Source organism: Marmota marmota, unplaced genomic scaffold, assembly GCF_001458135.2.
Source record: "Marmota marmota marmota unplaced genomic scaffold, marMar, whole genome shotgun sequence".
Taxonomy (NCBI): Eukaryota; Metazoa; Chordata; class Mammalia; order Rodentia; family Sciuridae; genus Marmota; species Marmota marmota.
Genome location: NW_025999900.1, coordinates 9,382,333 through 9,406,264, shown reverse-complemented (window position 1 = coordinate 9,406,264; position 23,932 = coordinate 9,382,333). Strand labels below are relative to the sequence as shown.

Below are 23,932 nucleotides of genomic sequence, written 5' to 3'. Positions count from 1 at the left end.
AGAGAGAGAGAGAGAGAGAGAGAGAGAGAGAGAGAGAGAGAGTCCTTGGAATTGAATGTTTATTCAGCTGTTGTGTGGCACCCGTCAATACCTAACTAAATTATTAATACTGAGATCAAGGGTGAATCACCTTTATCTCAGGTTTAAATTCCATACTGCCTACCCTGTAGACAAGTTTCCTACTTTCAGTAAGTTTTTGTCTGTTTTAGTCAGTTTTTTTACTGCTGTGATTGAAGGATCCGACCAGAACAATTTTAGAGGAGGAAAAGTTTATTTGAGGGCTCACAGTTTCAGAGGTCTTATTCCATAGAAGGCTGGCTCCATTCCTCGAGGCTCAAGGTAAGGAATATCATGGTGGATGAGTGTGGCAAAGGGAAGCAACTCACATGGTGATCAGGAAGCAGAGAGGTCTCCACTTATCAGATACAAATATATACCCCAAAGCCACGCCCTAATTCCCACCTCCTCCAGCCACATCCTAGCACTGCAGTTGCCACTCAGTTAATCCCTACCAGGGGATTCATCACTGATTGGGTTAAGGCGCTCTGAACCTTCTTGCATTGTCTCACATGTGAGCTTTTTGGGGACACCTCACCCCCAAACCATAACAGTGTCCAAGGAATAAAAATATCCAACACCTCTTTTTATTTAAAAGTGCTTTTGCTCTGGTGTCTGCTCTGAGTCTGTGTGCTGGGCTGTTGTCCCCACTGTGAACAGTTTTATAGATGAGGACAGTGAGGGAGAAACATGGGAAAAATTTACTCCAACCCGCAAAGTTGAGACAGGGACACAACCTTCAAGTTTCTGGCTCTAAATTTGGCAATCTCATGAAAATTTGCTGTTTTTACAGGTAGATCTAATTATTTTTTTAAAATATTGATTTTTAAAGATTTCCAAGGACAGATAAGTAGAAATGATTTTCCTAGAATTCACTCTTCAGGATCATCAGCCCTGCCACAGATCCATCTAGCTACTAGGTAGTGACCATTGATATCATCTGAAATCTTCCCTAAAGAACTTGATTTCTGGGTGCAATGTAGAGGTCAATGGTCATCAAACATTTCTGTACCAGGCGCTAATCTAAACCCCGTGCTTTACCAGCCCATCAAGTCCTCATAGCTACAAGGTGAGGACAGTATCATCATATCTTCATTTTTCTATTAGTACCCAGAGGCCAAGCAAACTGCCCAAAGTGACAAAGAAGAGGTGGATGGAGCTGAAATAAGATAAAAACCCAGGCATTCTCCCTCCAGAGCCCCTATTTCCCACTGCTCTGCTACCACCATCAGCAGAGGAACTTCATCAAGTTACCTACTGTAGGCCAACGGCCCAGAGAGGCGGTGTTGGAAGGAGCCCCAGATGCCCAATGAGTCCAATAGCTTTGGAGACTTGTTTGCTTCTGGTTCCTCAGGTATAAAATAGAAGTAGAAATGTTTGTGTCTGCCAGAATTGCTAAAAACAAATCCAACAGTGTCCCTGAAAGGTGATGCCCCCCTCTGGCAGGGCTGACAGTCCCCAGTGACTGTGTTCCTTCTTCATTCTCAGGGGGCCACTGTTCACCCTCACTTGAAGACTACTTTGTCTCAGTCCCTAGAATTAATTCTAATCTTTAGATTCCAAAGATTTCAAGAGCCCTGACTATGCCTGTTGGCCTCTATACTGAGCCACCTCTGCTACTAACAGGGCTCCATTTAAGTTATAACTTGGGCTTCTGACGGGCAGCTTGGCATGTTCCCAGTCCTATCCTGCTTATGACAGAAGCCAGCATGTGGCATTGGCAGACTCACTCTGGCAGAACTGCCCACCTCAACTTCCCAGTTATCATCTCCTCCAGGACCCTCAACATTCCTCTCTCACCCATGTCTCTCCACACCCCTTTTTTACATGGTGAAACTTGCCTAAAGTGGCTCCTAGTCTGTGCTCCAAGTACTTCCTGCCATGCAGTCGGCCTGATAGAGCAGCCTTCGGGATGACTGGCAATCTCCCCAGGGCTTGTATCTCCCTACTGCGCAAGTCACAGCTCCCACAGTTTTCTCTACGGGTCTGCTGTGAATTGAGATGCCTTGGCCAAAACACTTTCTGGTAAATGCCTATCATCCACTTTATAAGAAATATCACAGTGTGTTCCTGGAACTGAATATTCCCTAAGTATCAGTTCCCATACTAGTGCCTGAAAATAAGGAAGGCTGTGGGTTTATCCTCGGTTCACCTCAATAATTTGGCTAGAGTAACAATCTCTGCCAAAACAAAAGACCAAAAAATGGCCCCAGTGCTTTTTGAAAACGATGAACTTATGTCAGCATAAGCCTCGCTCCCCAAATCACACAGATAAGCCTGGCAGACAGGAAGGAAGAACTTCACTGGGGTTGCGGTTGCAGAGTTAACTAGAGTGTAGACCAATTCCTGAGTCTACCCTAGTATGTGTTACAAGTGACAAGGACAGGGTCATGTCCTCACTGAGGGTCCAATGTGACCGAAGCATCTGATTCTCCCCCATGATAGTTTCTCCATTTTTGGGAGAAGATTCTGTACAAAATCCTGGCATCCCTTGCCAAAAGGGAAGGTCGTCTTCAATAATGTTTAAATTTGCTGCTTAACCTTCTTATTCTGTACTTACCAGCATTAAACTTTCACCATGGAACATTCCAACAAAGATTAGTCAATTCACCAGCCTACTAGGCATTAAGGGAGGATAGAGGAGGTAGCTCCAAGGTGACTTGCATACTTGGACGGGATATACTATTGCACTTGAAATTGAGGAGGAAACGACCATGATTATATGATACTGACTTAAAATGTACCTCACTGTCAGGAACTGTTACATAATTTAGAGTCCAGTGCAAGTGAAAATGCAGAGCCCCCTGTTTAAAAATTAAGAATTTCAGCGATAGAGCATTATACAAAGCATGGAACTCTTCTGAATCTGAACCCTGTGCTTTACCAGCCCTCAAATCCTCATGACTTCTAAAAAATATATTTTTGTTTTTGCAGTGCCAGGGATTGAATCCAGGGCCTCTGGCATGCCAGGCAAGCATTCTATTACTCAGTTACACTCCTAGCACCCTAAATAGTTTAAGAATACATTTCTAAAACAATTGCACTATTAATTTTTTACAGCTTGCTAGCTTTTCTCCTATCAACATTACAACAGCAGTATCCTCCCTAAGCCATTTCATATTTCACCTTCACCTTCCTAAACTGTGCAACTCTGGCAGAAGATCTGGAACTAATTTACTCATTTAATCAAGAGGGGAAGAGCGGTTTCCTTAAAGGAACAATCGGTTCAGCTTCAGTGCACAGTCCTCTGCCCAAGGTCTCTTCAGCTCACTGAAAGGACCCCTGGGGAGGAAGGACAGGAAGCATTCCTGGTCCTGTTCTATGACACTACAAACAATAGCCAACTCCACTTGAAGTTCTAACAATTATGGGGTATGGTCTGGTGGTTGGGAAGACAGCAAGGGCTGCCAGCTCCCTTTACTCAGTGGGAAAGACACAGTAATTCTCATCTAAACCCTGGGAAACCACGCAGCTCCCACATCAGGTGCGGGCAGCTGTCTGGTTTTATATCATTCCAGCTGACTGGCAGCTCCCTCTGGAGAAAGCAAAAGACTTTAAGATACTACTATGCACTGAGGAGTGGGGGGAGAAAAAAGTGTTTTGTTGTTTTTTTCCTTTGTTCTTTCTCCCCACTCCCCCACCCCATTTTATTATGTCATTTAGAATGACAGTATTGCTGTGAGTGCATGAAAGAGGGTTCAAACAAACACAAAGGGTCTAAAAACACACATTGCCAGGCTGGGTTTGGCTCAGCAGTAGAGCGCTTGCCTAGCATGTGTTCGATTCTCAGCACCTCATATAAATAAATAAAATAAAGGTCCACTGACAACTTAAAAAATTCTTTTAAAAAACACACACATTGTCTCTTTTCAAATTTGCTCCAAATTATGAGGCAGTTGCAAAGTCAGTGGTGTCCATGAGGAGCGGCAGGACCATGAGGGGTAAGAGCGTGGGCCATGGACCTACAGCTTGCATTTAAGTCCCAGATCACTTCTTACCAGCTAGGACTTCCAAATTACTTCATCTCTACATCAGTTTCACTATCTGTGAAATGCAATAATAACATTAACAACTTCCTGTTGGGTAGGCTTGTCGCAGGGACGAGTTAATTCACAGCAGGTACTTAGAAGAGTACTTGGCACTCTATTAATTGTTGCTTTTGTTTGACTTGGGTGGAAGGGAAAATCATAAAACTCAAAGGACAAATTAGCAACTTGGGAAGTGTGCTGTTTTTTTTTATGACCATTGGTTATTCCATATGGTATTTCTCTAGGAAAAAGAGACCCAGGAATATATCTTTTCAGAATCTGAATGGGACTGTCACCTGGAAGGACTTCCACCAGTGGCTGTTTTTACAGATCCAAGGCATACCCCAGTGAAGGGCAGAAATGGACATCTAAGGGTGAGGAATGTTTTCCTCAGCAGTTTTTGCTCATCTCTCTGAGAAATCTGGAACAGCAATCTTTCCTTCTTGATTTATGTGTTTCCCTGAAATCAACAGGGAATTTTCACTTATTAATACACTACCTACCATCTCCCCTCTCTTCCCTTCATAGACTGAACTTCTATCTCCCCTGCCCCCAGTGTGTGTTAGCATCACATATCAGAGAGAATATTTGGCCTTTGTTTTTTGGGGATTGGCTTATTTCACTTAGCATGATAGTTTCTAGATCCACTCATTTACCAGCAGAAGTCAAAAAGTCATTCTTTTTATGGCTGAGTAATATTCCATTGTGTATATATACACCACATTTTCTTCATCCATTTCTCTGTTCAGGGGAACCTAGGTTGGTTCCATAGCTTAGCTATTGTGAATACTGGCACCAAAACAGACATGAAAACCAATGGAACAGAATAGAAGACACAGAGACAAATCCATATAAATATAGTTACCTCATACTAGACAAAGGTGCCATAATCATGCATTGGAGAAATGATAGCTTCTTCCCATGGGGCTGGGAAAACTGGAAATCCATATGTAGCAGAATGGAATTTAATCCCTATCTCTCACCCTGCACAAAACTCAACTCAAAGTAGACCAAGGACCTAGAAATTAGACCAGAGACTCTGCACCTACTAGAAAGAAAAATAGGCCCAACTCTCTATCATGTAGGTTTAAGAACCAATTTCCTCAACAAGACTCCTAAAGTACAGGAAGTAAAAACAAGAATCAATAAATGGGATGGCATCAAACTAAAAAGATTATTCACAGCAAAGGAAACAATTAAAAATATGAAGAGCGAGCCTATATAATGGGAGAAAATCTTTGCCACCTACACCTCAGATAACAAACACATTAATCTCCAGAATATATAAAGAACTCAAAAAACTTACACACAAAAAACCCAAATAACCTAGTATCCACTAATATTTGAGAACCACTATTTTCAAGTTTTGTTTCCACAACTGAATACAATTCACATGCCATGCAATTCACCCACTTAAAGTGCACTAATAAATGACTTTCAGTATATATTCAAAACCATTATGACTAATTATTAGGACATTTTCATCACCTCAAAAACAAACCTTGAACCTTTTAACACATTAATTCCCTATCCTTCCATTATCCTCCACCCTGAGCAACCTTTAATCTACTTTCTGTCTCTGGACTTGCCTGCTCTGAATAGTCTATATAAATGGAATCATACAAAATGCTGTCCTTTGTGACTGGCTTCCTTCACTTAGCATGAGGTTTTCAAAGTTCATTCATGTTGGAGGACACATAAGTACTTCATTTCTTTTTGTGGCTGAAAACTATCCCATTGTACGCACCAAAGACTTTATTTTGTTTGCTTTCATCAGTTGACAGACATTTAGGTTGCTTCTACCTTTGGGCTATTATGATAATGATGCCATGGATATTTCTGCACCAGTTTTTGTGAGCACAGAGTTGTCATTTCTCTTAGGCACATAACTAGGAGTGGAATTGCTCTGTCAAATGGTAACTCTGGTTTAACTTTGAGAAACTGCTCTTCTGTTTTCCACAGCAGCTGCACCATTTTACACACAGCAGCAGCAGTGAATGAGGGTTCCAATTTCTCCATATCCTCACCAACACTTTTTTTTAAAGCTATCCCTGTGATGTAAAGTAATATCTCACTGTGGTTTTGAACTGCATTTCCCTGATGGCTAATGATGTTGAACATCTTTTCATGTTCTTATTGGATATTTGTGTATCATTTTTTAGAGAATATCTTTCCAGATCCTTTGTCCATCTTTTCATTCAATTTCTTTTAATTGTTGAGTTGTAACAGTACTTCATATACTTTAGAACAAGTCTTTTATTAAACATCATTAAAAAAGAATATTTTTATAGCAGTGGGATTTGCCCTAGGGTTTCAAATATTTTATCCCATTCCACAGCTATATTTTCACATTGTTGATAATGTCTTTTGAAGCACAAATTTTTAAAATCTTCATGACACCTATTTGTTTTTCCTCTTGTTGCTTGTGTTTTTAGTGCCATTTCTATCATTGCCAAATTCAAGATCACAAAAATTTACCCCCATGTTTTCTTCTAAAAGTTTTAGCTCCTACAGTTAGGTCTTTGGCCCATTTTGAGTTGATTTTTTAATATGCTATGAGGTCCAATTTTGTTCTTTTGCATGTGGATAGTAAATTGTCTCAACATCATCTATTAAAAAGACTTATTTCCCCATTGAACTGTTTTGACACTCTTGTTGAAACACCAACTGGCTGAAAATATGAGCATTTACATCTGGATTCTCAATTTTATTCCATTAATCAATGTGTCTGTTCATATGCCAGACGCACACTGTCTTGATTACTCTAAGTTTCAAAATTGAGAAGTCTGAGTCCTCCAACACCATGCTTCAAGATTTTGGCTATTCTGGTTGCTTGAACTTCAATATGAATTTTAGAATCAGTTTGTCAATCTCTGCAAAGCAGCCAGCTGAAATACTGATAGGGACTGTGTTGAATCAATAGAACAATTCGGGAAGTACTGTCATATTTATAATAGTAAGTCTTCCAATTAATGAACAGAGAACATAGTCCCACTTTTTTGGGGTCTTATTTTTTTCCAAAAAAATAAAAATTATGTTTCAATGGACAAGTCTCACACTTCTTTAAAAAAAAAAAAGAAAAAAGACTTAATTCCTGAGTATTTTATTTTTTAAAATGAAATTTCTTAATTGCATTTTCAATTTGCTCCATATTATAACAGAATCACAATTTTTTTTGTAGGTTGTTCTTGTGCATTGCAGCATTGCTGAATTTATTTGTTCTAATAGGGGTTTTTTAAGTGAATTCCTTCGGTTTTGTACATAAAGGATCATGTCATCTGAGAATAGAGATAATTTTACTACTAATAATTTTCTTCTACCTTTCCAATTTAGGTGTCTTTTATCTCATGATCTTGCCTAACTGTCCTGGCTAGAACTTCCAGTAGCATGTTGAGCAGACAGGGAGAGGGCAGGGCCTCCTTGTCTCACTCCTGATCTTAGGGGGAAAATTCCAGTCTTTCACTGTGAAGCACAGTGTTACTGTGAGTTCTTCACACATGAGGTTCCATTTCATTTTTCCAGGTCCTGGTTTGGTTTGGTGAAATCCTCGAGGCTTTAGCTAAAATGTCCCTTCCTGGGGGAACCTCCCTGCCCTTCTAGACTAGGCCCTCTGCATTTGTCACAGTGGTAATCAGTGCTCACCAGCATCAGTCTCCCTCCTAACTTGCCTCCCTCTTCCCCATGCCCAGGCATACCCCACCATGGGCATGTACTGTTTGCGTTGCTACAAACCAGGCTCAGGTACTGTCCTGTTTCCTGAGCGTGGCCGGGACCTTGTTCTGCAGGTTCCATTTCTGCCCACCTCCACCTCAAGGACAGGGACCCAGCTTGATTCGTCCTCACACCCAGCACTGCACACAGACTCTGGCACTCCCAAACTCTTACTAATCTCTGAATTGTTCTGAGAATTCTCAAGAAGGCTAGAACTTTGGCCCAGCGTTACAAATGAGAAACCTTACCTTCCACAGGGCCAATCTGATTGGTCACAGCAAATCTAAGCACTCCTTCGTCTTCACTGTACAAAGCAAAAACCCGGTCCACAGTCAGCTGCTGGGTGGTGGGGGTGGCCTGGTGTCTGGGGGCGTGCCTGCACACCTGGTAAGTGAGGTTCTGGTGGACACGGTAAGACCCCGTTTGGTTGATTGCACCGTAAGTGAGAGAGTAGTCTCTGGAACTTGTGGAGGTCATAGCTGCAACAGACATTTTATAGGCAAACAGGTAAAAATTTTTAAATATTAAATACAGAGATTTTCATGGAGGTAGATTTTTCTATGTTGTTTGTTTGTTTTTTCATCTAATTCCTCAGCACTTCCCTTGGGAATGCCTTGAGTTTATATGGGAGACTTGCAAGGATAGCCCAAGAACCAGAGTGGATACGAAGCCACAGTGCTGAGAGGGAGGAGGCACTACAGTTGTTGCCACGGTGTATAAGGAAGAGACGATGCTATGCTATGTGCCAGCCCTGCGAGGTGGGCACTACCATTGTGTGAGCAGAGACTGGTAGAAGTGAAGTAGGTAGCCTGAGAAGCAGGGCTGAGAAGTGGCAGAACTGGAACTGGAACTCTAGACCATCTGGCTCTCTGCCCCAAGATTTGAACCAGCCCATCCCATACATTGTGCAGAGGTGACAGCTGCCAGTGACTTGCACTTAAGTCTGCAGGGTTTCAGGGAAAGGAAACGGTGGTTTCCTCTCAGTCTGGGAGTTGGGCCCAGGGCAGTCATCTGGCCTTTGGCTATTCTGAACACAGGCCAGGTCGCTGCTTCCCATTCTCTTCCCTATATCTTCTGTCCAGCTTCCAGTTCTCACACCATAGGAGAAACCAGGGCCAGGGGAGGAGCAGCTCAAGCCAAACCACTGTGCTGCCAAACAGCCACCTATGGCTGCCACAGTTTCTTGCTCATGGGTAATGATTTACAGAGTATGTTGCACCTCACACAATTTATCAGCCAATTAGTCAACCGTGTAAGGTGGACAGAAAAAGATATTTTTATTCTGATGCTAAAGATGAGACAATAGGGCTGAGGTAGAGCACTTGTCTAGCATAGGCAAAGCCCTGGGTTCAATCCCTAGTACAAAGAAGAAAGAGAAAAGAGGCTCTCATGTTAAGTGATCTTTCCCACAGGTTATAAAAGGCAAGCCCAGGATGTGAATTTGTAATTTCTGACTCCAAATCTTTCATTAGCTTTATAATACTCTATAGCATCTTTCTGTAGCTTTTAAAGCAGACTAAAATCATGAGCTAAAACAAGGTTACAGGACAAATTCTAATAATATATACATATATATTTATATATATATATATATATGTGTGTGTGTTTAATATATATATATATATATATATAGAGAGAGAGAGAGAGAGAGAGAGGGAGAGAGAGAGAAAGAGAGAATTTTTTAATATTTATTTTTTTAGTTTTTAGTGGACACAACATCTTTATTTTATTTTTATGTGGTGCCGAGGATCAAACCCAGCGCCTGGGGCATGCCAGGTGAGCGCGTTACCACTTGAGCCACATCCCCAGCCCAACAAATTCTAATAATATTTTGTCATGCTCCAGAGAGTAAAATCTGTATATATTTACATCATCTCAGCCAGGTGTGGCGGAGCACCCCTGTAATCCCAGCAGCTTGGGAGGCTGAGATAGGAGGATAATGAGTTCAAAGCCAGCCTCAGCAATGGCAAGGTGCTAAGCAACTCAGTGAGACCCTGTCTCTAAATAAAATACAAAATAGGGCTGGGGATATGGCTCAGTGGTTGAGTGCCCCTGAGTTCAATCCCTGGTACTGGAAAAAAAGAAGAAGAAGAAGAAGACTATATCTATATCATCCCTACCCACCGGCAGAGATAATGTTGGTATTAATTATCTTATTACTATTTGAAAGTACTGGGTGGGGGATTTGTGTATGATAGCTGGCACTCTGCTCACTTACACTATGTCATAATAAGAGTAACAAGAATAAAACTGGTATTGAGCTCATGTTATCTGCCACACACTGTTCTAGGACTTTCCATGTAGTTATACCTTTAATTTTCGTAACCATCCTGAGAGACAGGTACCAATCCCATTTTCTAAGAGGTGAGTACTGGCTATACATACCTGACTCTGAGTAATGGTAAATCTCTTTGTAGGGAGTAATATGGGCTGTGAAGTTTGCTGGGACATAGGGCACCTGTCCTTGGATGTGGGTCTTGATGCTCAGATAATTCTCCGTGTCCAGTCCCTCAGCAGTTTGAGTGATTCGAACCCTTTCCTCTCCTGGGTAGAAAGTAACTTCTGTGTCATGGATAAAGGTAGCACCTGGTGAGGAAAAGAATTCAGCAAAAAGGTTAATAAAAGCCTTGCTTAAATAACAGCCAGTACTGGCTGGGGCTGGGCCTCAAGCTTGGTGGTACAGCACTTGTCTAGGATGCATAATGTCCTAGGTTCGATCCCCAGCAATCCCAGCACATGTTTCCTCCTCCCAGCTTCTACTACTGTGGGAGATTGTGCCTAAAAAGATCACCTGATGTTCAGACTGAGTCCTATCAGCTATTTAACTCCTTAAGTTCCTCAAATGTTCAATCAACGTGTCTGATCTCATTACCGTGCACTGTTTCTCTTTATAGGAGCTTATATTCTGTGAGAAACAGACTCTTGGAAACCTCCTTGACCTATCCAAGGTTGCCAGAATTAGCAAAAATAAGCAAGGCAAAAACAAAACACAAACCCATAAACCAGATACCCAGTTAAATTTGAATTTCAGATAAACAATGAATATATCTTTTATACACACCACATGCAAATATTTGGGGTATACTTATACTTTAAAAATCATTGCTTATCTGACATTCAAATTTAACTTGGTGTGCTATATTTTATTTACTTTTGACCCAAGGTTATTCAAATATTGATTAACAGCAAGATCCTATAAACAGCCATTGAGCTCTGCTGCTGGAGGTGAAAAAAAACTTCTCTCATCCTTTTACTTTACATGCAAAAAAGGAAACAAGTTTTTTCAGGTGAAAAGACAAAAAGTCTCCCCCACACTTTGGCTATCAAAAGGACCAGCAGTCCTGGCATCTCCTGGGAGCTTGGTTAGAAAAGATATTGCAGACCCCACTACGGGCCTACTGAATCAGAATTTCCATGCCCACAAATCATCCAGGCAATTTGCAGGCAGATTAAAGTCTGAAAAGCACTGGTCTGCACCACTCTACGTAAGAAATGTAGAGATGTAAGAGGAGAAAAAGCAGCCTCTCCTCCATGAAGTAAAGTCATCTCCAGATGTCCTGTAGGTATATTGTTTTTGCATCTCCTTGACAGATCTGTATACAATAATGCAAACAAAACTTCACAAATGCACTCCAACAAATTGGGGCAAGAGGACACAAACACTCCAAAATGGAATCAGCCTATTTCTCAGAACAACTGGAGGAACATTTAGAAGTAATTGCGCTTTCAAAAATCAGCCCTAGATGGGCAGGGTAGCTGCACTGTAATCCCAGCTACTAGAGGCTGAGGCAGGAGGATCCCAAGTTTGAGGCCAGCCTTGGCAACTCAGTGAGACCCTGTCTCAAAATAAAAACAGTTGGATGTAGCTCAGCACTTGCCTAACATGTCTGAGATCCTGGGTTCAAGGCCCAATTCTACACACAGACACACAAATTCAGTTGTACAAAGCCAAACCATTCCCAACTATGGGCAGAACCACATATGTGGGTTCAACAATGAGAAAATCCCCTTTCCCTGTATAAAACCTCAAGACGTTGCCCCTAGGAGCAACAGCACAAGGCAGTGCTATCAGCCCTCTCAGGGTGCCACTCACCTGTGAGGCTGAAGCCATTCTCAGAGCCTGGTTTTTCCAAGGCAAAGAGCCAGCCAAAGAGGCCTCCGATTGGTGTGAGGGGGAGAAGGGCCTGGGCTGCGGGCTGTGGGATGTGGCTGATGGCTGTGTAGGCTCTGCCGTCATTGCCCACAATGTAAGCATGCAGGTCCACGTCAGTGAAGTGCACAGGTGTTTGGCCCACGTGGAGGTGGCCACTCACCTTCCCGTTGACTCGATGAGGTGCCCCTAGAAGATGGTAAGCCTAATTAGCCCTGGCCTTCAGCCAAATTCCAGAGGGGAGCACACAGACAAAACGATTCCACTGACCATTTTAATGATGCCCTAACCAGTCAATTATCCAATGATGAAAAGGTCCTGTCTGGGATCTCTTCTCCTAGCCTCCTGTCCCCTTTGGCTCTAAGGAGCTGGGGGCAAAGGGAGGAGGACATCTCTGGATAATTTCAAATTGGTAAATCAGCCCACATGTCTTTGTTCCTCAAACATTCATTCATTGAGCACCGGCAAGTTGCTAGGTCCACAAAGCAGAGCTCACAGTGGTAGCTGGAAACTAGCAGGCAGCAGAACACACACAGACCAGGCCCCACCCCTGTGCCCCAGCCAATCACCTTCCGGAAGACAGTGCTTCCCATTTCCATAAAACCCGGACTGGCAGTGGCAGCAAAAGCCAGTGGCATAATCCGTGCAGAAGGCATGCTGGGAGCACCGTCCATGGTTGTGTTCACAGGTTTCCTTATTGGCAGAATTATATGTAAAGACTGAAAAATAAAACAAACTTGCATGAGGATGACAGCATTTCCAGCATTGTGCCTGCCAGAGTCATCAGGCCACAGCATCTGCTCCACAAAATCGGTTTGGATTATAATAAACAAATAGGTGTTTGATGTTTAAGAGACAGAAATAACACTGGACTCAAGGGAATTAACTTGTTTTGTCCTCTGACAAGAAGCGCAGCTTACTGCTGTCATCTGGGTCTTATTTCAAAGCAGGTGAACTAAGATGAGGCTGCCCCACTGAGGTCCAAGAGCAGAGAAATGAAGGGAAACCAGCAAGTGCACAGTTAGGTTGACCTTTATCAAAAAATGGTCAAATGCTAGCAACTTTGTATGGTTCAACCTAATAGTAATGGCCTGCTCAGGGGAATTACAGAGGTGAGGAGTTGAAGAATGTGATCTATGTCTGACTTTTCTTCTTCCAGGTAACCCTGAGCTTAAAAGTAACCTATAGCTGGTCTCACTTCCCAGAATTTGACTTTGAGAAAGAAGAGCCTTAAAGAATGTAGCTTAATTTTTCATATCTCTGTTTGTATATGAAGTGTGTAGTAAGAATTGTAATGTATTCTGCTGTTATGTATTAAAAAATAAAAATCAATCAATAAATAAACGAAAGAAGAATGTAGCTTAAAGAAAGTGTGTGGGGAGAAGCGAGTAGAGGAGGGAGAAAGGAAGGGAATCCTGCTATTAAAACATTCTGCACCATTGCAGGGTTTGCTGTTTAGGGTAGAGCACAAGAATGGTTTCCACGCAACAGTAGAGAGCTTGAGCTATGGTCACATTCTCTAGAATGCTAAGGTAATCTTGATGCTCCAGCCACTGTTGCTTGTTGCTCCCATCTCCCGTGTACTTCACCCATTAAAAAAAAAAAAAGTGTGGGGACTAGTTGCACAACAGTGAAACAGGGGACTTGGAGCAAATGTCATCGTCCATAAAGAAAATGGCCAATGTAATGGGATACAGCTGGAGGTAGGAGGAGCATTTCAAAGAAGGACACAAGGGTGCTTTCTCCCAGGACACTGGGGGATGTGCTCATCCCAAGCATGGCCACCAGGAGGTGAAGTTGCTGTATACCCCTCAGCCTCTGAGACCCCAGGAGATGGAGTGGATTGGAGACTCCAGAAGACCACTGATAAGGCAGGATTGGCATGAAGGTGTGAGACTCTGATGCTGTCATGGAGCTCCCAAAGAAGGCCACCCTACTCACAAATACATATCATTGTGCAGGAAACACGAAGGGAAGGAAGAAATCAAAAGATCAATATTTACCCTGTATTTCATCAGAGAAGAGAACCAAACCAGAGGGAGAAGATACAGTACCATATATGTAACAACGTAGCCACAGACTTGTTTCAGCAAATAAAAATGTTAACGAAGTGAACATTTTAGTACTGATCAGATGACAGATACTCTTCCAAAACTTTCAGATTCATTTTCACAAGAGCCCTACACTCAGAGCCCTTTTAATTTTAGGGACAGGGTCTCCCTAAATTATCAAGGCTGACTTTGAAGTTTTGATCCTTCTGCCCCAGCCTCCCTAGTAGCTGGAATTACAGATGTGCACTACCACGCCCTGCATAGGCACTGTTTCTAATCCCTGTTTTGCAAATAAAGAAACGGAGGCAAAGAGGATGAAAGAGACTCACTGAAAGTCACACGGGAAGTACACAGCAAAGGTGGATTGGAAGCCAGGAAGTCTGCTTTTGGAATTTTAACTGCGACTCTTTACCACCCTCCTTTGGGACACGGGTACATATATGGTGAGCCTAGGATAAGGAAGCGATTAGGTGTTTGGGGTTAGTCAGCATAGACTCCAGTGGAGGAAGTTTTGAGTCAGACTCTACAAATCAGATTTAATGGTAGGAAGAGAAGATCATCCAGGTGCATATTTTTTTTAAAAAAAGCACAGGCAAGGAGCAGTGAGAATAGCAATACCATTGGTTTCTGGACAGTACTCGAAAGCTGTTTACAAAAAAGCAGCAAGCTGAGGGGTTGGAGGTCAAATAGATAACCTTGATTCAAGTGGAAAATCTGATTAAGAACAGAGCAGGCCTGGAGTCAGTGACTCAAGATTTGCTACAAAGCCTTGATGATTTGGCTAAGAAATTCCAGCTTGATAAAAATATAGAATTAGGCATAACTCAGCTTTTCAAATAGGAAAATGACATGCATAACTACTTTCATGTTTAAAAAAGGAAAGTGACAAAATTCAAGACAAAAAAGAAGCAGAACAGATCATGATAAAAATATTATAGAGGTTGGAATACAGAAAATTATCATTGTCCACCATTGGTTTAAAAAAGGAAGGAGGACCATTTTGGATTAAAAGAAATGAATGTAACCTGGGTGTGTCAAAGTCTCAGGTTTTTCCAGCTCAGAAAGTCACAAGTAAGTGTAAAGCAGCTCCAAGTGTGTTCCCTGATAAGCTCTACCATCTTAGGTAGCTCTGCACAGACAATGGACTTGTGTTTTAGCGCTGTCCTCTCTAAAATCAGGATGACACCACCTTCCCCACACCTGTGTTGCCAGAAGTCACATTTTTTTTCTTACCATACTTCTAAGAACCAAGGCAAAAAGGCCATCTGATGCAAATGTAAAGGACAGGCATCTTCAGAAAATTCAGCTACATATACAACCAAGTTGTACACACTGTTTCGCAAATTAAGAAATGATGGATTTGTGTTATAGTCCCTCTGTTTCCATTAATTTTGTAAAGAATTGTTCTTTGGCCCAGTTCCTACTCTAAGACTAGATTATGAATCAAGTGGGTAGAGGAGAGAGTATAGATCCAAAGAGTTCAGTTAACTTAACTGAAAAAAAATTGATATAATCATAGCTTTTATGCAGGTAAAAAGAGAGTCACAGCAACACAGCCAGCAACTTAACATACACAATTATGCAAAGGTTTGTGAGTTTATGGGAAGCCACATTATATTTTTCTATCAAAAAAAATCCCAAAAAAGGCTATCAATATAAGATTCAAACTCTTGCATGGGCTAACTAGTTAATGGCATGTTCACCTGAGAATCTTTTCAAATAGGTTTTTTTTTTTTTAAATAGAAAATTGTAATTTTAGGATGAAAATTACTGAGCCAAGCACACACACAGCCTTCCAGCCCCATTGCAGCCACAACAAAAAAAGATGAGTTTGCTCCCCTTATAATGCCTCTTCCACACCAGTCTTCACACCCAGATGTACACACAGATCTACACACTCAACACTTAAAATGGCTGCTGTTAATTTAGGTGAAAGGCAAATGCCTCTTGCAATTTTCTTTCATTCATTCAATAACCAGAAAAATATCTATTGAACATTCCCTCTACACTTAGCTCCGGTATAGAAATCAGGGATAGAGCTGGGATCAAGGGAGACAAGAATCCCTGTTCTGAAGCTTATTTTCTCCTGGGCAGCAGTTAAGAACAAGTATGGCAGATGTGTTAAGAGCTGTGTAGGGAAAGACAAGAGGGAGGGAGGGGGCGGGTGTGCTTCATTCTTTTAAATGACATGGACATTGAAAAAAGATGACCTTTGGGCAGAGATGTAGAGGGTGTGAGGGAGTGCGCCTCATGAACTCATGGGGCAGGGCACTCACCATATGGGCAGGAAGGCACCTGGGCAGAGAGGTAGCCTAGGCCTTCACCTTCATGTAGGGTCTCAGGAAGAATCTGGGCTTCAGGATGAGCAAGATGGGAAGCCACTGGAGGGTTCTAAGCAGAAGTGTGACATGATCCGACCTACAGTAAGTCGGGAATGGGATGGTGCCATGGTAGTTTAAGAAGCTACTAGCAGAGAACATGAGAAGGGACCGGATCTAGGATATTTTGAAGGTGGAACCTAAAGGGTTTGCTGAAGGACTGGATGTGGGGTGTGAGGAAAAGAGAGGGGGCAGTCCAGGACGACTGGAGTCTTGGTGTAGGAAACTAGAAGGTGGTGCTGCATTTCCTGTGGAGGGTAGGTTTGTGGGGATGAAGAGCTTTGGCAACAGCTGGGGACCTCAGGGAAATTCACTCCAGTCCTGACAGCAACTGACCCTCATCCTTGCACCCCTCAACCCTTCACAAGGAGAGCTGCATTCCTCTCAGTGGACTCCAGAGACCACAGCATCAGGATCACCTGAGATGTCTATTAAAAAAGCCGACTCTGAGCCCCACTTAGACCTACCAATTCAAGTCTACAGGCTGATGCCAGGGATCTGCACTTTAACCCAGCCCAAAGAATCTAATGACAGCTTCTGGTGACCACACAGGATCCTCACAAGCTTCTCATTTCTGAGTTAACATGCTTAATGAGTTTGACCCAAATGCAGCTCCTGGGTGGGTGGAATGCAAGGAATTAACTTATGCTCATTCCTGGCCATCTATCTGATATGGAGCTGGGTGCTTATGGCCCATTTGGGCCTTAAGCTACAAGAATACAATATGAAGATTTTTTTAGTGGAGGTAACACAGAAACACAATAGCCTGGTCCCTTTTACAGGTCCCTTCCCTGATGATGGGGGAGAATTGGAACCAGAAATGTGTACCCACACGTGCCAATCTTTCCAGAGCAAGAGAAGCCAGACTTCTGGCCAATGTGATATCTCAATTTCTATGGGAATTAGATTCAGAGAGGCAGTGTAGGATTGGAATTAAGATCTGGAGCCCAGAGAATGGTCCAATAGACACATCTAATACAAAGTGGCACTTTTTCCTTTCAGTGGCCACTTGCATGTGTCATTATTGTTGGGATGTATTTGCAAACCTTCTTCCTATTTTGGTAAGGAGATATTATCTCCATTTTTAAGATGAGAAAACAGAGGCCCACAGAGATCAGCAATCTTTTGGCTCTAAATCCCATGCTCTTTCCATTTTATACCAGCAGTGTTCACGTTCAGTGGGCATCAGAATCACCGGGGGTATCTGGTTGTAAAATGCTGATTCTATTTCAGAAGGTGGAGGAAGGAGAAAAAAGAAGCAGTATTTCTAACCAGAGCCCAGGTAAATTAGATAGAGGGGACTATAATATTGACAAATATGTTTTTTATTCCATGGCTTTCTCTTCTGATCCCATGGGCTTCTGTCATGGGAAGTTGAGATGATACAGAGCTGAGCTGATGGCATCTCTGTACACAGCAGTGGGCTAAGGCTGCCAGGTTTGAATGAGCTCAATTTGTCACAGATTTGCCTACTGAGGCTTGAGAGTTGCTAAAGGAATCTTAACATGAGGATTTTTTAAAATCTCGCGTATTTTTTCCATTTGTTTTTTTTTTTTATACTCTTCTCATATCCTTTAATAGAAAGAAAAATGGGGTGGGGATACATAAGCGAAAAGAAACAAAGGCACTGCCAAAGTACTTGAGACTTGTCCTAATTGGGAATTTTTAACAAAAGTGGAAAGTTCTTCTCTGCTGCGCTGTTCTGACCCATCCTTCAATCTTCATTTTTTCAGCTGCACTTAAGCACTGGTGTTCAGCCCTTGGCCTGCCTGCCCTCCTCACTGAGGGCTCTGGCCCCACTGTGGGAGGTAGGCAGGCTCCATAGTGGACCAAGTTCATGGCCACAGGAGGACAGAGGGCTTCCGGCACTGGCTGCCTCCTTGGTGGCTGGAGTGACTTACTTTTAACAACTCTTCATTGCCTTCTCAAGAAAAAGAATGAACACTTTCACTTCAGGACTGATTGATAGAAAGCCAGACTAGAAAAAAGAACCACATCCCACTTTATAAGGAAAAGCAGTGCCCTGCCTTCCCTTCCATGGTAGTTGATTTCTGATGCATGTGCTGGGTACAGTGATGCAGGTGGCAAACAGTGCTCAGGACCTTGCGGGAAGCAGTTTACATCAACTAGCATGACACTAACAGTCTCTCTCCACTTCTGGAGAAGGAACAGGATCCTTACCAAGAACTCTCTATATGTAGCTGTACTCACAGGTATAGGGCCTTCATCCCCAGGCCTCAGCAACCTGGAGATATACCAGGAACATAAGGTTTTTATGCCTGAAGGGCTGGCCTGGGAGCAGAGCCTGCTCAGGCTCATCCCAGGGTGGACATCCAGGGAGCAATATACTCCTGCAGCACCCACCACCCACCCTAAGGACAGAAGTAGAGTGAAACTTCAGGTCTTGGAAATCCTGCTCGGGCTGGGCTTTCCCAACATGGCTGCCATCCAAGTAGAAAGAAGATCCCCCATGGGGTGCCCCTCTCCTTTTGCCATACAGGCCAAGATTAAACTAAGCTTCTTATAGCAGCACCTCAGCAAGCTTAAGGACATCTAAGACCCCGGTAAATCAATCTGCTTCCTTGCTACTCCCAATGCAGGCAGTCCCTGGTCCTAGCTGGCTGAAGTCTTCTCTGGGGACTCCCACTTACTCCTTCCCTCTCTCTCCTCACCTCTCTTTTTCCCTCCCATTTCTACCTCTGTACCTCCACTCTTGTCATTCTTCTATCTAGAATGATTTCATACTTTATCTCTCTTTTATTTCAGACTCCCGAGGCCTGGCTGGAGAAGCTTCTCTTTCAGCAAACGTTCTCTGACTACAGTGACATCCACCTACCACCCATCCCTGGGGTACCCCACAGACTTCCCCCATTCTTCCTTGGAATCTCCATCGGCCTCTTACTAGGTGAGTCACTATGTATTCCCAACCTTCGCTTTCTGCCTCTGCAAGATGGAAAGGATTACCGAAACTACCTCAGAGGCCATTCTGAGGACTAACCAAGATAATACAATTGAAGCAAAGACCCCGCTTAGAGAACTGGTGGGCACTCAATAAACACTCATGAAAACTTGCACTGGCACACAGTTCAGAGAAAAGTACATAGCAGGGACTCGGGTAATGTCTGGCTTGACAGCAAACAGCTGGAGCTCCCTGGAAGCAGACATCTCAGAGAAAGGACACATACAGCCACTGCTTTGCTAGTTCTCAAGTCTACAAAAACAGAACACTTGGGGCCAGAACCTGAGTGTGATGAGGACATTCTTTCCTGATGAAAACCTAATTTGGAAAGAATCTAGATTTCTGAATTTAAAGAAAAAAAAATAGTTTGTAAAAAAGAGTCCCTAATGAGAAAAACAAATAAATAAAAAGACAAGAAATGTTTTCTGGGCCTTTAAATCTTAATTTCTTGGCTTGGCAAGATGACTACTATAAGCTTAAAAGGGATACTAAAATTTATAGGGTGTGGAGCTTCCCAGGCCCAATTTTAACTTTGGTAACTACTTAATGAGGTCTGTGTTATCTTCATTTTTATAGTTGAGGGAAAACAAGGGTCAAACAGAGTCCATGTCTTGCCTGAAACCACACAGCAGAGGTAGAATCAAGTTCAAGTCCACCAGGCACTAAAACCCATGCACTTTTTACTTCATCTGCAGAAAAGGGCAGGCAGATGACACATGGCTGGTTCCTAGTTACAATATTCTAAGTGTCCCCATGTCCCCAGCTTCCAGAGTGAGTGCACCTCTACCTGATGCACCTCTGGGGCTCAATGTTTTATTAAACACACACACACACACACACACACACAATTCCATGTTCCCTCACTTCCCATCTCTCCGTAAATTCCTTAAAAAAAAAAATGCTGGCTCTCTTTCAACACTTGCAAACTTCTAGTTATTATTTTCCCTAAATATCTCAGTGTATTACTCAGCATTTTTATTTGCATTTTGCCATTTCCAAACTCTCAGTGGTAGGCTACATTCAGCAGCTGACATAAGTCACAGTTCATGTCCCACCAGTGTTAAGGTGAGTGCCTTCACTTTTCAATGGCAAATCTCCCACACTGTTCCTCCATCTCACAGCTCAAAGCAGCACGTGCCGCCCCTTCTTAGGTCTTTAACAGACAACTGCATGGGACTCTTCTCAGGGCAGGAAATCACAAACCACAAATGGAAAGCCTTTGAGGACTACATCTTTACCTCAAAACCCTTTTGTGAAAATCTTTGACACTTTGGCTTTAAATTTCCTTTAGAGAACTCATACTGAGAATTCTGGAGACTGTTCGAAATAGTTAAGGTTCTGAAGTCTTCCAATAAAACCTCCATTTTTAGCTTTACAGAAATGAGGTCCCTTAGACACAAATCAAGGCAAAGCTCTTGAATAAGCACTTTCTTCATTCTCTCCCATCCTCCACCCTATTTCCACTGTTTTTAATTTCCTAAAATTAGTAACAGTAGCCACCTTTTTTTTTTCAAGAAACACTTTTGGGATTTAATAATGAAACAAAACAAACAAACAACAAAAACACCAAAAATAAAAACTGTGTGCTTAGAATGATGATAAGGTGCTCAGGAGTTAGCTCGTGCTTTATTCTCATCCTGAGTCTACAGAGCAGTAGATTGGTCCATTTTTCTGAATCACACCTTCCTTCAACAACTATTTAAGAAAAAGCATAAATCAGGAGATAGAGGGATAAAGAAGACAGTTCTTTCCTTCACGAAGCTTCGCATGCAAAAGTCACAAACAAACTAATTTCATGCCTCTGCTGTTGGATATGGGTAGCACGTTCCTAGAATCTACCAGTGTAGACACTGAGTACTTCACACCTATTATCTCATGTAATCCTCCCAATGAAGCTACAAGAAGCAGGAGATTTGGGTGTTATGCGAGTTGCCTGAGGCAGCCAGGATTCAAGTCTAACACCCATGCTCTTCCTCTATTGTTACACAATACCACATTAGTCACAAAATATTTTCTTCCCTCTTGAAATAAGCACTTTTCCAGGCAAAATCCTGCTGCCCAATGCCACAGCTGAACCTAGATGGGCATGTTTTTGTCATAATGAGGATGGAAAACAGAAAAGGTGAAAAAAAAATGGAGGTGTAAAAGAAAGTGTCTGCCTCTGAGCTCTTTCCTCCTGGTAGAGGTCAGATAAGCTGTCCCTAGAACAAATGGAATAAATCTGTGGTCAGTTTCCCATTCACACCTTTACAGCCCTGACCAGGAAGAAAGAGCTGACAAGACAAGACTGCAATGGGAAGAAGAGGCTGTTGATGAAGCCCTGCCTCCTACTCCTTCCAGCTCCAGTCAGTGAATCATGAAATGAGGACAAGGCTCCAGGGAGGAGGACACCACAGCTGCACGGCCATGAACCAGAAATGACAGCAGACACAGGTGTGCCGCCATCTTCTCCCCCCATGGCTCTGCTCACCCACACATCACAAGTGTGTCTACCACCAAGGGGAGCGCAAGGATTGTCCCATAAATCTGGCCTGTGCATCAGAGCTAGCACCACCCGTGACTCAAAACCAAAGTGTTCAGCCCTCCTTCCCTGCTCTGCACATGAAGCCTCAAAATGCTTCACCTTTGCTGAACTTTCAGACTGAAATACTTCAGTACACTTGAGAGCGCAGCTGGCACAAGCAAACCAGTTCTTCCCCGCTCATTTTGTGAGGCTCATTTTTAAAAACACATTATTAATGGTCAAGAGACTCCAACCAGAATCTGCCTGCCAAGATTTGTTTGGCAGAAGAAATTTATCTGCTGAAACACAGGGAGTAAAATTCAGTTCCAATCTTCTTGCTAAACTTTTCACCTACTCGCTTGAGAGAAAAATCACGACTCTACCCAAGACCAGCATTTAAAAAGTGAAATCCCAGCGCCTGCTTTTCTGATGCACTTACCCTCAGTGCTGGAACTGATGTCGTCCCCTGCTCCTACCGTGTACCTCCCTTGATTTGGGGGTGAAGGGTGACCTGGCACAGAGTAATTAGGAAGAACAACTTCGCCTTCTCCTTCAGGATGGGCGGCAGGAATGTGGGGTTTTGAAGGAATGGCCCCTCCATCTGGGTAGGGCTGGATGCCTCTATTTCCAGGATAAGGTGGTGGGCCTTCCCTGGGAGGAGCCAGTGACTCTCCATCTACCTCGGGTGGACTTGGGCTTCTGGTGTCTGTCTGGTCCAAAGTTTCCACTCGATCTTCCAAATCTGGGGTGCCTACCTCCCCCTGAGATGCTCCGTTTTGAGTTTGAGGGTCTAAGGTAGCAGATTCTGTTTTAGGAGAGGGTGGCCAATCACTAGGTGCTGGGTGTGGCAAAGGGGAGGCCAGATCAGAATCTGGAGGAGAGATTCCACCTCCTAAAGGACCTGGATCAGTTTTCGAGTGGAGGGACACATCAGTTCTGCTGTGGCCATTCAATGCCTCCTCTGGTTCACTTGGAGGGTATTCAACCTCCTCCTCATTCTCGTCATAATAATCCAAATTGTCCTCAGTATAGTCGCTTTCTAGAGCTGCAGCATGGCTGAAGGAATGTTCCAGGGAAGCTGAAGAGTGGAATGTGGAAAGGTCTCCAACCGCTGCAGGTCTGATGTTGTCCAGAGGGGACCTGCTGCTGATATGAAAAGCCCACACTCCAGGAATCCCCAGGTTGCTTAGTCTAAACAGAAAGGAAAAGCACATTGTAAATAAAATATCCATTCATCCTCCTTCCCACAAAATTGAGCAATTTGTTTAAAAACAGAAAGACGATTAAAAAGAGATTTGTGTTTTCACTAATGTACAAGGCCAAATAAATGCAGACTTGCACTCGGGCATAGGGGTGCATCCTGTAATCCCAGTAGCTCCGAAGGCTGAGGCAGGAGGACTGAGAGTTCAAAGCCAGCCTCAGCAAAAAGTGAGACGCTAAGAAACTCAGTAAGACCCTGTATCTAAGTAAAATGCAAAAAAGGGATAGGAATGTGACTCAGTGGTCGAGTGCCCTTGAGTTCAATCCCCAGTATCCTCCCCCCTGCAAAAAAAGCAGACTTGCATGGTAAAAGGAATATGCTAGAATTTTGATATAAACTACCTTTAATTTAACATTATGTTTTGAGTACAGACCATCAAGTTATAAATCTGCTCTACAATCCAAATATTTTTTCTAAAATCTGACTATTTAAAAACAAATAAGGAGTGTGGGAATAATTTATCCTTACTCTACTTAATCTGAAAACTTGTAACATACTCAAGAAAATTCATGCTCACAATTTCTTCACCAAACACTCAAACAATAATGACCACTATACACTTTCGTTAGGTGCCAGGCCCTGTGCCAAGTGCTTCACGTTCTTCATAACACAGCAAGGTAAAGACGGTGATCATGCCTAATTTTACTAAGATAAAAATAGGTTCAGAGAGGTTCACTAATATCCTTAGGATCACATAACTCATTGCTGCCAGAGCCTGGACTTAAATTCAGTGCTAACACTAAAGCCCATGCTTTAAACATCTATATTATATCATAAAACTAAATCATGATAGTCAGCACCTGGATTATCACTACTCTAAGGAAAGTTAAAAAG

At 42.8% G+C, this 23,932-nt stretch overlaps 1 protein-coding gene across 3 annotated transcripts in view; it reads right to left on the bottom strand.

Moving 5' to 3' along the window:
• Nid2 (nidogen 2) overlaps positions 1–23,932 on the bottom strand; it is a 61,323-nt gene that overhangs the window by 23,793 nt on the left and 13,598 nt on the right. For all 3 annotated transcript variants that reach the window (XM_015490767.2, XM_048798590.1, XM_015490759.2), the window contains exons 4-8: positions 22,277–23,028; positions 12,516–12,665; positions 11,890–12,135; positions 10,182–10,382; positions 8,045–8,275 (exon numbers count right to left, since the gene is read on the bottom strand). In XM_015490767.2, the coding sequence (XP_015346253.2) occupies positions 8,045–8,275; positions 10,182–10,382; positions 11,890–12,135; positions 12,516–12,665; positions 22,277–23,028 (1,580 nt within the window). The remainder of the gene's footprint in view (positions 1–8,044; positions 8,276–10,181; positions 10,383–11,889; positions 12,136–12,515; positions 12,666–22,276; positions 23,029–23,932) is intronic.